Consider the following 14,155-nt stretch of genomic DNA (forward strand, 5'->3'; position numbering starts at 1 on the left):
CTTTCTCCTTCCCTCGATTCCCTCACTTTTCACTGGCAGTGACCACGGTGTAACAATATTAACCACTTGCCCTCTGACATTCAGGTCAACATAAGACTCTTTGCTGACGACTGTATGCTGTATAAAGAAATTACTTCACCAGATGACCATGTAATCCTAAACAATGCTCTAAAATCAGTCTATGCGTGGTGTACAAAGTGGCAAATGACACTTAATGCTAAAAAATCAGTTCTTTTGCGAATAACAAGAAAACACCATGTACACGACTTCCCTTACACCATAAACGACGCCCCCTAAACAGCAGTCGCAGAGCACAAGTATCTCGGTGTAACACTAACGTCTGATCTTAGATGGATCTCCCATGTTAATCATATTACTTCAACGGCCCTAAGCCGACTTTTCTTTCTTAAGTGGCGTCTACGTCAAGCCCCACGAGAAAATAATTTAGTAGCTTATAATGCACTTATCAGGTCCACCTTAGAATACGCTATCTTAGCTTGGTTTCCATCGACTAACAAATTAATTAATATGCTAGAGGGAGTACAAAGAAAAGCAATTAGATTCATCTTCAATAAATGTTGACTTATAGATTCTCCAAGTGCTCTGCTAAAAACTGCCGGAATACTCACAATCGAAAACCGCGCGACACTCGCTCGATTGAAATTACTGCACCAGATAATTCATAACAAGTTAAATGTTAACAGCTCCAAGTACATTACCATCGCAAACACTAGAATAACAAGCCTTAAGCATTCGTACACCCTACAGGAATGTCGTTTTAAAACTGACTGTTTTAAATACTATTTTTTCCGCTAGCCATAAGGCAGTGGAATGATTTACCTTCCAATATCACCAATAGCTTGTCAAATACACATTTTTTGTCACTTCTTGAAGATTACTTACTAGATTCTCAGTTATGAAATGTAACGGTTGCACACCTTCTTCTCTGTTGTTAGTAGTGAATTGCTAACCTTCTTTGTAAGGTTGTAAACACCTTTGTAAAATACTGCTGGACTGTATAGATATACATATTACCCCTCTTTATACTTCTCAGTTTGATGTTGCTACTTACTATGTTTGCTATACTGAGATTTTGTGTTTGTATTTTGTATTTTTCTACATTACTACTATGACTTCATTATGTTTATTGTTTGACCTTGTGCCCTACCTGCAATAATCCCTTATGGGATTGGCAGTATTTCTAAATAAAAAAATAAAAAATGGACACTGGAAAGTATAAATTTATTTAGTTGGAATAATTGTGCAATAAGCTACTATAGAATACTGAACTCGCTTGAAAGGATAATGAAGACAAAAAAGGGAAACCAGTAGCGAGTTTTACTATGCCTTACCACACAAAAAATTCCGAATGAACGTTGCAGAATATATTTGCTACCACTTTATTTAGGTACTCTAAGAACGTGTTGCGCTCTCTATTCTCGGTACCTCCTGCATTCGAGGCGGACGCTCTACCGCTAGGCCACCGCTGTTGTAAGTTTGTGCTTCAATGCATAAAACGACGTTTTGTTAAGAAAGTAACTGAAACACCAATACCTTTCTACGAAAAATTTGGGAATTATTATCTCGAAACTGGTGTCATCCTGAGAATTCGTTCCATGTGGATCGGCCTGTGAACTTCACGGCTTGAATTTGTGAATTGCAATATGGGCCATAAGGTAATTAGTTCAAAACCTAATTAGTGAATTTTTGTTAACTATTCGATTATGCATTTCAATTGTTTGTGCAAGTAATGTCCGCCTCCTCGAGTAGACTAGCTCATGAGCTAGAATTGTGCCATCGGCCACAAACAACCTTTAAAATTTTTTGAAAGTGTTCGCTGGAATACCCGGTATATACACTCAGCTCATTTCTCTCATGTGAAGTTTTCAGTGTAGTGACTCCTGGGCCCGCAATTCCCCAACATTTTAAGCCAGTGGTTCACATATTAAAGTAAAAATGTTCATCAGAAAAAATGTCTTCATTGTACTTGATCATATTCATCATACTAACTGAAATATTTATTCTTAACAAAAGCAGCCATAGACCCAATGATTGCAAGTATATTTGGGAGTTCTTGCCGAGACGATATGATAAGGAGCGGCATAAAGGGTTTCGTAGAAAATGTCATATGTCACCTTGTGTATCGTCTACTTTAATCATATTTATTTCTTCCAGATCGTGTGCCGTTGATAAACTAAGAGTTCGGCTGCTCGTCTTCAGAGGTCTAATACGAAAGTGGGCATTGATTATTCCACTCTGTAAAGAAAAAATAAATGTGTTGTAGAAAGCTATAGATGGCAACAAAAAAACCTATAAACTCACAGAAAATTCAGTTGACGAATCAGAGTTCACTCAGATCAAGGTACATGCGATACGGCAAGGCAGCGAAAATAGAGAAGACGATCGATTACATCTCACGTCGTAAGCCACTCCGACGTAATCGTCAGCCGTCGCACCGACTGTTGCGAATAAGCAGAATGAAAGTTGAGCTATTCCTGAAGCAGTGCCGCAGGACTAACACTCGCTGACATAAACACGCTCGTCAAGTTCGTCACTAACATTGCCGTTAGCGCTAGCGCAGAGAAGTGACGTCTGCGGAGGGCAGGGTGGCACTGCTGCGCGCAGTACGTTCAAATCAGCCGCCAAGGCGTTGTAGTGCGCTTCCCCCGCTCTCTCTTTCTCTCTCACACACACACACATACAACGCATACAACATTTATCTACACCTCATAGCTCTTTCATTAAACTTGTTGTAATGTCAAAGTGTTGCTCCTTGCGACTAATTATTGAATTTGGACCCACCATGGTGGCTCGGTCGCTATGTCATTCTACTACTAAGCCGGAGGTGGCGGGATCGATACCAGGCACGGTGGTCACATTTCGATAAAGGGTGGATTGTAAATAGTGTGCGCGCGCCGTAGTGATCGGACCAACGAATCCACTCACTGTGTATACATCACGATACCGTTGCCTAAGTGATTTCGTCCGAGTATTGTGCGCTAGCGTTGAAAGGAGTCCATAATGAATTCCGTAAATTAGACCAAGGCCGGTCTCCGCTACTCTTGCCGGCTTGTCTGAAAATAATTTTGTGCATTATCTCTGCACTACAAGTATGCTCAGGCGATGACCAGCTGCACACTTTACGCAGATCATCACACATCGAACTATATATGAATAGCCCATCTGCAATTTATGAGAAGAAACACGTATGCTGGTCGAGGCTTTAGGAATCATATTGCTTAATTGAACAAGCTTCGCCTTAACTGCATGGCGCCACCATACTGGCGGAGGCTCGGATCGTCTGCACCGGCGTTTAAAGCGCATATTTCCGGTGCCCGATGGCAAGCGCTTGCGTGGCTCAGTGCTAGAGTATCTGGCTCCCACGCAGCGGGCGTGGGTTCGATCGCGGCGGCAACCGGGTACTTTTTACGCATTTCCTGCGATAGTGGTTACGATCGCCGGACGTCGTCAGCGGAGGCGTCGGCGGTGGCGGACACCATCGCGAGCCGAAACGGCTATTGGAATGAGCCCATAACAGCTTACGCTGTAAAAAAACCTGCGGACAACGCCTATCCAAGCACCAACAGAAGACCAGTGGGAGGCCCAGCTGATGAGCCCAAAACTTGAGGACCAGCTACGGCTAGTGAACAGGTGCAGGCTATCAGAACAGGGCCGCGACTACCTGGAATAGGGTGGCCGACCACCTTCGGGCATCAACAGCTTGGTCTCCAAAATAAAGTTTATTCTCTCACTCCAGGGAAAAAAACACTCGTGCAGCGTGCAGATTAAAAAATACCAATCGGCTAGCGGTTACCCATAGCCTTCAACCACGGCGTCCCTCATTGCCCAGTGTGCTTTTTCTAGTTGTTTAACTTCATAATCTATTAAACTAAAGAAGCAATTGGACTTAGCAACGTTAATGACAATAACTGAAACATTAGCTTTATATAGCTAGTGCGGTACTTGTTTACATGCCGTGTTTCTGTTTGGCATACTGTATTGGACTGTGTTTACGTCTAGACCAGCTATATTGTTATGAGCACGTTATCACTAGCAACTAGACGAACATTGTATTGATGACACCACAGAGTAAGTATAACAAACCTGATGCGGCAACCACCTATAAGTGGCAAGCTGTCGATGTTTGTGTTTGGGAGGGCTTCTGGTGATCGCAACCTATGCAGTTACCAGGTGGCGGCCGTGTCGGGAAATCAGTCGAGTTAGTTCCTTCAAATCGCTCTTTTTCGTATTTCGCGGGCTACGTGTATAGCCCAGAAAAATATGATTGCGCAGTACATAGCGTGCTGAAAACGACTGAATAAGGGATGTTTCAGGATGAAATAACAGATTTTGCATCGGTAGTCAGACACTTTATTCAAAAACTAAAAACATGTCTACTTATATTCTGAATAAGTCACATAATTAGTACACAAGAAATATTTTGGTGACTGAAAGGGACTAATTACCGAGACCGTAGGTCTCATAATCGTATATCGCACCTCTTTCTTATGCACCTTGGCTAATGTTATCTGGGACAACCCGTATAGTTTATCAATAAACAAGGAGGGCATCGCATTCTAAAAAGAAGAAAAAAAAACTCATCCTAGTAAATTTTCATAACTTTTTCTGAATGTTAAAACGAACTAAAGATATGTAAGTAACTTGAAATACCTGACGTCATAATAATGTTTGTCCGCGGTTTGGCTAGAGCCCGAAAGTCATAAAGGGGGCTTTGTGCTTGACATTTTCCACTAATAACCGAGCCCTAATTTAGCACCCAATCAACGCTAGCCGACTTTTAAAAAAAGACCTGGCAAAATTGAATTCCGGCTGCTCTTTTAGAGTCCCTTTAATTGGATCAAAATTCTCTTGGACAAACACATACCATTTGAACGCCGGCCTCCAGGATATACAAAAGGACGGAAGATCTGTGGTCGACGTCTACGTAAAGGTGCTCTTGTTCTGTAGTTCCATTGACCTGAAAGTAGAGAGCGTGAGTGCGTTACCGCAGTCTTAAGTCTTCTGTCTAATGCTCTCAAAGGTCTCTCAATAAAGCATTGCAATATTCGCGTATGTTTCATGTTACACAAAGCTTAAGCTTCGTTGTTTTACATTTTATATAAACAATGTGTTGATACGCTTTGAATAAATGAAATGTCGTGTTTGTCCTGTTTTTTTTTATTGCGATGACAATTATAAGGACACTCCAAGCGGATTTCTGTCGCCGTCACCATCGCCGTGAGGTTCCGTATAAAGTCCTAGGGCGATAAAATTGTCGCCGCGCACTGTCTGCTGTATGCGCGTGAAAGCACGCGAGGGATGCGCGCTTCCACGGGGAGCGAACGCACGGCGGAGAGCAAACGCGACGCTTTCCGTTGCGCGAAAGGCCGTGGGGGAAGTGAGGGAGGGAGTGGGAAGGCGACATTGTGCTGCGGCGCCAAATGGGTATCTTGCGACCTGGCACAAGGGGAACTGGAATCTCGCAGGCGAAAGGAAGAAAGCGGGAAATCAGCATGGGAGGGAGGGGGTGCGGCTTCTGCTTTGCGAGCAACTGCGTACTTGTACTTTGCGCGGCGGCGGGCGGTCGCACCATATCTTGAAAAAAATGTGCAACACGGCTCCTACCTTTGTATGCGCTGTACCTTTCGCCGCTCAGTTTCCGTCGAAGCGATAGACCGCACGAACCTTCACTCGCTTCTGCTGGTGCGCTTATGCTCCCACCAGCGTTTTGACAGCAGTTGTGTGCGGTCATCGAGGGTGATCCATTCATGTTTGCTTGGGCGCGCTGACACCATGCTTGTTAATTCAGTTAGTAAGCGAATGAGTCAGTCAGTCAACAAACTTTATTAAGGTCCTAAGGAACTACTAATTCGTAGTTGTGGATCGCTCCCACGTTAGAGCCGGAAGACCATGGCCCTCCCTCCGTTCTCGGGCCCTTTGGACCGCCCTTCGTTGGTTCTGGGGATCGCCGCTTGTAAGGGCTTCCTCACAGTCCTCTTGTTTATTAAAAGAGGCGTTTTGTAACGCAGAACATTGGCAGAGCATGTGTGCTAACGAGCAATACTCTTCATTGCACTCAGCGCAGTGTGGGTCGATGTCTGCAGCAAAGCGGCTAAACATTCCTCTCGACGAGAAAGAACCGATTTGCAACATTATCAATGTGGAAGATTGAGGTCTAGTTAGCTGTGGGTGTGGGAGCGGGAATTGCCTGCGCCCAAGCAGATAGTGTTTGATTATTTCATTAAAAGAGAGTAATGGGTGAGAGTTATGCTCACAATCCGGACTGCTTAGCATACCAGGACCATCGCGGAATGTTAGGCCTCGCGCTTGGTTATGAACTAGGTCATTCGGAGTAAGCGTATGTGTCCAAGTTTATACACCGCCGATAAAACTACTGTGCTTACTCCGTATATAGCTCTCTACTCATTTGCTATCGCCATTGATGCTTCGCCTTTCGGGAGAAACTGTGAAGTTTTTATTGTGATAGCAATTATACTCGCACTCCAGGCGAATTTCCGCCGTCGACGTGATGTCCCTTATAAAGACCAAGTGCGGTAACATCGCGGCCGCCGGCCCTATGCTGTAGGTACGAGGATGGTGGCTTGATGCGGCCGTGTCATCTCACGCTCTCGAGGGGAGAGGGGGGCAGCGGGGAGTGGGGAGATGGGCGCGCGCTAAAAAGGGTAGTTGGGAAATGGGAAGGTTAGTGCGCACCTCCTCTCCTATTCCAGCTGCGACGGCAAAGTGCGGCCGCACGCGTGCAATCTTGGAGGGCTACACTGTAAAAAATTTCCGTAATTATAAAGCAAAACCCTACGTAACATTTACGTAGGCCATTCTGTTTTATGAAAAACGGCGGGATTCTACGTAAAAAAGACGGACGTGAGCTCCGTTTTTGAAATACGGAGAGCCGTCCGTAATTTCATGTGGAGGGCAACTGAACACGTTACGAGTGAAAAATGAACACGCAAAGAATGTAACGAAAAGACACTGTATACTCTCACTGCCACTTACATATATCACCATAGATAACGCTGTTTGAACATTATTCGCGTGCGAGTATAGTAAACACACAAAAAGAAGCAGGTAGGGTTTGAGCGGTGGCGCTGCTTACGACCCCTTCATCGCGCCTACACGCTGGGTTGCATTTCTCCAGCACAAACAACCGTACGAGTGCTCCCTAATGGCGGACGGCGGAGGTGGTGTTCCTGACGCATTTGTGATTTCACTCTAAATAGGAAGGAATCGGCACTGGATTGTTACACAAGTAAGTGATTTAAGTGTCTTTTTTTCGTTGTTGGAGCACGTCGCGCGTGCGAAATGCTCCGCGATGGCCGGAGATGGGCTCAATTGTGTTGTGTGAGCACGCTGTTTAACGAGATTCCTTGGCCATGAGTATTGATAAAGCGACATAGCGAGTCTGTGATAAAGGGGTGTTGTATTTGTTGCGTTGAATGCATACTGACTACAACTGAGACGCGTTGGCAATATTAGCGACGTTGACGCCTCTAGCAGCTCCTTTGTCGTCTGTATGTGGCCGCTGGTTTACTGACATTAGCATTCCAGTTAGTACTGTGTAGTGCTGTGTGCTCGGCGTTCCAAAATTAAGTGAAGGCGTTGTGCCCGTTAGTATCTCTCTCGACGCTGTGCAACGCTATGTTACCAATATTTGGGGACGCATTGCATCACAGTGAAATTTTTAGCCATTATTATAAGCTTCGGACGCAGTGCCTTGGCTGGGCGTGTATAATCGCAGTGTTCACACCCGGGATTGGAAGATGAAGACCTCATAGAGCATGTTCGATGTGCATGCCCCTTGATTGCAATGAAATGACGGTGGAGCGTGCTTACTGCCGTAACCTTGTGCCATCTGCAGTGTTAGGTAACACAGGTGTCACACGGTGCCCGTTCGTTTGTAGTAGAGCCCGAGCAATCGTGCGCGATCGCAATTGAAAGTTGTACGCGTGATACCCTTTTAAGGATCATTGCAAAGGAAACGAATTATTTTCTACCTGGCAATCTATATTTGTTTTTTACAGCTACCAGGCTGACGATTAGCGTTCTGACGCAGTAGGTCAGCATATCAAGTATTCTGGGATGGAGGATTGCCGCTTAAGTTCTGCCCATATGCGGCCGTAATTGTAAAACGAATGCATGCGAAAAGTAATTTTTAATGTAACCTTCACATAGAATAGCAGTGGCCGAACGTGCATTATGGACATTGCAAGGTTATATATATTCCTAACAAGTGTAAAAACCAACCAAAATATATGTCAACACTGATGTTGAAGGGAGGTTCACACTTACTGTCTCGAGTTGCATAGACTATTTTTCAGCTTACACGCATCAGTGCAATAATTCTTAAATGTGTGCATGTGTTGTAAGTTATGCAGGGCAAAATATTTTGTCAGCTCATTTTTCGATTAGAAGGTGCTTCATAAAGTTTTTTGCAAATAAGTTAAACGAGGCCATTAGAACTTCATAAAATACTGTAAGCTATCTCACAGCAATAACAGTAACTCGGTGACAAGCTTATATGCAATAGTATAATTATATATAAAATGTTTGTGCTTTGCTTTGGGTGACCGCTAAGAAAGTAACTGATATCAGTATTTCATTTGCAGCTGTTTCACCAGTGAAGGATGTCTGTGTGCCGCCTTGCATTCAGTTTCTCAGCCATGGGGGCCTGCTTGCAACACCAGTGGCAAAGCAGTCTTGCATTGTGCTATTTGTTCTGGTAAGCTGTGCCATTGTATCGTATATCAGTCATGCATATGCAGTCCTATGGACATTGACTGCAAATGTTGGTGGAATGACAATGTCTATTCAAGTATAATAATTGTTACAAATGCATCCAAAAGATACATGAGGTTTTGTTCTTCCTGGGGCAACCAATTGGTTCAGCATGAGGACGTCGACTTGCAAGTTGTATTGTTTCATACTTGTCTAGGTTGCACATGAGTGATGTTAAAAAAAACACTAATAGCACCGGAATTCGGGATTTGAGGCAACAGGTAAAACATGCACCAATAAGATTTTTCTTTGTCTAGTTTGCTTCTATGAGTATGCAGAAACACCTGCATACTGACCTCTAACACTGTCATGCATGGGCTCCATGGTAACTAAGTGTAACCACAGTTAAGCTCACTGTTAGCCACTGTTCAGCTTACTATAATAGGTGAAGATGCCTCGACGGATTTGCATGTGACATTGGAAATTATCATAACAAGGTAAAATATAGCCTGAGCACGCAGTTGTGTCACCAAAATATTTGAATATTTTGAAGGGAATGAACAACACTACTGCCAGAACGAAGTGAAGGCAACGGGCACAGCAACATATTCCCTTTATCCTCTCGATGGCACCATTCAGTTCCTTCCTAAACATGCACCAACCAGCCCAGTTAAGAATGCCCTCGCAGTTCATCTGAATACCTCAATTTGTCTAGAAGATTAGGTGATTACACACTAGCATATGTGGGGGCTATTCTGCGAGTTTTGTATGTTTTGGACATGTGCCATGAGGATTCTTCATTGCTCAAAACTTGATATACAACTGCACAAAGCAGCATAAATAGCTACGTTGCTTCCCCATCTTGTGTCGAGGGTCTGTGCGTGTTTCCTAAAATAGTCCTTGAGTCATCGTCCTGTTTGTCCTACATAATTGCTGCTGCAGGGCAGTAGGATGTTGTAAGGAGCACCAACTGCACTTCCTATGATCTCCAGTACATACTTCTTGATGCAAACTTCAAATCTTGGCCTGGTCCGGTTGGAATTTTCGTACCAGCCCAGTTTGTTTGGCCCTGAAAATAAAAAGGTAGTTCCAACTCTCCCCAGCAGTTTGCTTAAATTGAAAGCTTCCTTTGTGTACATATTGTACAGCAGTGGTAGGCCTTGGCTTCCTTGAAGTACTCCGACTGGAGACTTCACCTAGGTTCAGCTCCGTTAAATGCTTCTTGGCAACGCATGGCGAAAGGCAGTGCGAACACAGTGTTAAAAGCAACCGTACTTCGGTCTGGAAGCACCCCTCCACGTCGTGGTGGTGCTAAGAGTGCTCCTTTGTGTTCCTGTAGCAACAACACGCTTCAGTGTTCAAGTGCGTTAATAGGAAAGGCCAAGACACTTTTGAGTGTGGGGCATAGATCCAGCACGATGCTCACCACAGAAAACCTTCAAGCCAGATATTGAAGCTTGCCTTCCAGCAGTTTTACTTCCATGAGCACACCTGGAACTCTGGAGGAGACATTAAAAAATGGCTGAACTCCTTGAGTAGCCTTGCTTGGCAACTTCTCACAGATAAAAACACTGTCAGGTAACCGTAAAACGCTAGCTTTTGTGGGCACCCGTGTAGTAAAGTTATTTTGCTTCACTGGCAACTTTCTCCTCTATATTAGGTGAAGTAAGGCTACTAAATGGGTAAAGTGATTTTCTTTCTGTCTTCTCTGCAGTGCTAGACAAGTTCACGTACGGGGAAAAACTACCACTAGACAGTGATCTTCCATTTCTGGACCGCAGGGTTTTCTTTGGTTAGTGTTATGTGTGCTGGAGCTATGCCCAATGTTTGGAGGAGGGTATTCTGCCTTCCGCGTCGGCACACTCTTTGGCTGTGAAGCTCATCGCAGGAACACCAAAAGGCGTCCTCAAGAAATCGAGGCATCACCAAGTGGAGGAGAGCTTCTGAACCCATGGCTAACATTTGCTTGCAGTGTGGTGGCCTCTATTATATCATATTCACAAGGTCAGTCACAGTATGAAATACTGTTGAGAAAGCTGGAACTTTCCTTTTATTTTTCACGTCGAGCAATCGGGGTACATTGTGCGAAAAGGTGACTCGTTCCAAGCCTTGACGCAAATTGCAGCAAAAGGCAGAACAGCAGTTCTTCAACTGTGCGGTTGTTGTTTACATTATCCCGCTATCCAGCAGCTGCAACTACGCAGGACACACAAGCCTAGCATATATACGTTTGTCTGTAAACAAAATTATTTACCTGCGTTCGTGTTGTCTAGCCTTCTCCCGTCTTTTCGTGCTGTCCCCAAGTAATCGCATAGGTACACTCTTGCATAACTTGCAATTATGAGATTCATGCTTGGAAATATAATCGGAAACTGTGCCATATGGATGACATAATTCATTACACGTGGGGTGTTAAAGAAAGTAAGTGGCTGTGCAGTCTGGGTAGGGCTTCAACTCTGCTTGTTATAGCAATTCATAAGTTGCTTCCAAAACTTGAGATACAGCGATTCAAGCTGTCTGTGAAAACAGTGCATCATGGTACAAGGAAATGTCAGAACACTCATAGGAAATTTCTCGGTATTGCGAGAGGTTGTAGAAAGTTGCTTTCAACTTGCTTTCTACAGCCTTTTATAAAGATGCGTTTTAACTTCTGCATCTGTTGTGTTGTCTCATCACAAAACTGTAAAAAAATATGAGTATTATGCCTTGAGTTTCAGCAAAGATTCCATTAATATGATTATTCCTTTCAGACGCTATGCACACAATTGAATACACCAAGATAGTGCATTATTCGCAATAGCATTGAATAAAGTAAGGATATTTAAAATGTGTCCAGTACATCTTGAAACTCTTCTGATTGAAGTGGTGCTGCAAGCTTGAATTACACAGGCAAATCGTTTTAGTAAAGGAAGTATGAAGGTAGGTGGTTGGGTACTTTGCTTGGTGTATGTCATTGTATGTATGTCACTTCTTTCATCGTTTTTCACAGTGTGTTGCACCAGTCATAATTTTTGAGTGGCTGGATAGGTGCTATTCAAGCCTGGTAGACATGAAATAGTTGATGTTTGCAAATATGATGCACTTGCACTGAGTTTTTGCATGGAGTGCACATTCTATAAACTTGACAAACTCACTAAAGAACTGAAAACTCTTCATCTATTGTGTATCTGTAAACATTTTATGAATCTGAAGATGTAAGAAATGCGGTGAAACTAAGTTTTCAATCAACACAACTAATTGGCATGTGAAAGGGTTAAGGAAAGACGCTCCTTGAAACAATTTCTCGAAACATCGCAGCATACCACCTGAGAGTCTCCCACCTTAACCTCTTACTACTGTTTTGCAAATCACAATATTGACTGAATGCAATATTTTTCTCACCAATCTTTCGTGTAATGTATAGGAAATAACACGCCTAGTCTTACATGATGATAAATTCGAAATAATTTATTTATTGCACTCACGTGGCAGCAGTTCTGAACTGTTCTTTATCAGTATAGTACTTGTGATTCACCTTTGTATTGCTGAGTACAGGTAGAGAGATGGTTAGTTGTCTACTAGAAAGGAGCCCGAATTTTCCACCTTCTGATTGTAGCTTAGACCGTCGCTTGTACGTCACAAGGAGTGGACTGTGGTAGCTAGGAAATCTAGTTTTCCTGAAAATTTTCGTACATGCAATTTTTATTCTGTCTGCTAACATGTTTGTATTACAGCATGAATTTCACATATAAGAGGCTTCATGAAAGTACATTCTGTCGTTGAATGTCTATGAAATGGTTAAGCAGGTTGACTGTATCTAGTTACAGCTCCTCATGTTCTGTGGTAGTTACGTTTGTGTGGTTTGGAGCTGTCAATCTAAGCTTAACATTTTTTTCCTTCTCCCAGGAAGGACACAAGCACTGAGGAGGAATTTGACCTGGCACTACACTAATACTGTATTTGGTAGGTTCTATTGCAGGTTTTCTTTCGTGTAGTAGTACCTGCTATAATTGTGTATAATGTGTTCAGACCTTTAGTCAGAAGGCTGTTTGACAACTGGTGTTTACAAATTAATAACTAACAAGATTTTCAAGGTCATTAGTGATACACTTGTTGCATACTGCTGCATACTGCTGCATCCAGCAAGTGCTGCTCTCCTGCCTTAATGCACAAACCTTCAAATACTGTTAACCCTATCTCACAAGTGTACAGCAGATGGAGATGACTGTTCAAAGCGACAAGTTCATAATTTTTACTTACATGCAAAAGTGAGTCAAACGTCAGGTACAAATTTGAAGTTTTCCAAAACAAGTTCATTATCATAGTGCATAAATGAACATGTAACAATAAAAATACACGGGCACAAGAAAGGGAGACAAAGACAAGCCCTTCGTGACTCAGAAGTGCGTGATATAAGTGTTCCGACCAATTATTATTCTCCAAATTTTCTTCTACTGATCCAGGACTCCTGTGACTACTTGCCTTAGTTAACATACTCTGTTGCCTTCTTGCCCTAGAAAACATAACTAGTGCCTTCTTGTAGCCCTTTAACCTGGCAACTTCTTCACCACCGATAGTAGAGTATGTTCAGATAAATTCAACTAGACATGCCTGGTGACCACTTAATTTTGGTGAACAAATTTTATTTGGTGCCCGAGCCTGACGACAATGAAATCACTGGTATCTGCTATTTTGTTGTAGCGCAAGCTCAACGTCAGGGACAACAGAAACGCGAATTCGACGCACAGCCAGCGTTAACGTTCAACAACAAATTCGTTTGCAGGTCTCATAACTATCATCATCATCATCATCCGCCTATATTTACGTCAACTGCAGGACGAAGGACTCTCCCTGCGATCTCCAATTACCCCTGTCTTGCGCTAGCGTATTCAAACTTGCGCCTGCAAATTTCCTGACTTCATCCCACCTGACTTTCCGCCGTCCTCCACTGCGCTTCCCTTCTCTTGGTATCCATTCTGTAACCCTAATGGTCCACCGGTTATCCATCCTACGCATTACATGGCCTGCCCAGCTCCATTTCTTCCGCTTAATGTCAACTATAATGTCGTCTATCCCCGTTTCTTCTCTGATCCACACCGCTCTCTTCCTGTCTCTTAATGTTACTCCTAAGATTTTTCGTTCCATCGCTCTTTGTGCGGTCCTTAACTTGTTCTCGAGCTTCTTTGTTAACCTCCAAGTTTCCGCCCAACATGTTAGCACTGGTAGAATGCAATGATTGTACACTTTTCTTTTCACCGACAGTGGTAAGCTCCCAGTAAGGATTTGGCAATGCCTGCCGTATGCACTCCAACCCAATATTTTTCTTCTGTAAATTTCTTTCTCATGATCAGGGTCCCCTTTAGAGTCTGTAAAGGCGAACGTTTATTTAGGTCAATTACTCATCACTATATATGCCATCAAAACGTCATACAACACGTGTAAA

General features: G+C 43.3%; 1 protein-coding gene across 1 annotated transcript in view; it reads right to left on the reverse strand.

Annotated features, from left to right (window-relative positions):
* The window catches only part of LOC119437468 (A disintegrin and metalloproteinase with thrombospondin motifs 8-like), a 257,356-nt gene that overhangs the window by 181,959 nt on the left and 61,242 nt on the right, over positions 1-14,155 (reverse strand). The window contains exons 4-5 of the mRNA XM_049660591.1: positions 4,886-4,978; positions 2,136-2,256 (exon numbers count right to left, since the gene is read on the reverse strand). Coding sequence (XP_049516548.1) covers positions 2,136-2,256; positions 4,886-4,978 — 214 coding nt within the window. The remainder of the gene's footprint in view (positions 1-2,135; positions 2,257-4,885; positions 4,979-14,155) is intronic.

Source organism: Dermacentor silvarum, chromosome 1 (genome assembly GCF_013339745.2).
Source record: "Dermacentor silvarum isolate Dsil-2018 chromosome 1, BIME_Dsil_1.4, whole genome shotgun sequence".
Taxonomy (NCBI): domain Eukaryota; kingdom Metazoa; phylum Arthropoda; class Arachnida; order Ixodida; family Ixodidae; genus Dermacentor; species Dermacentor silvarum.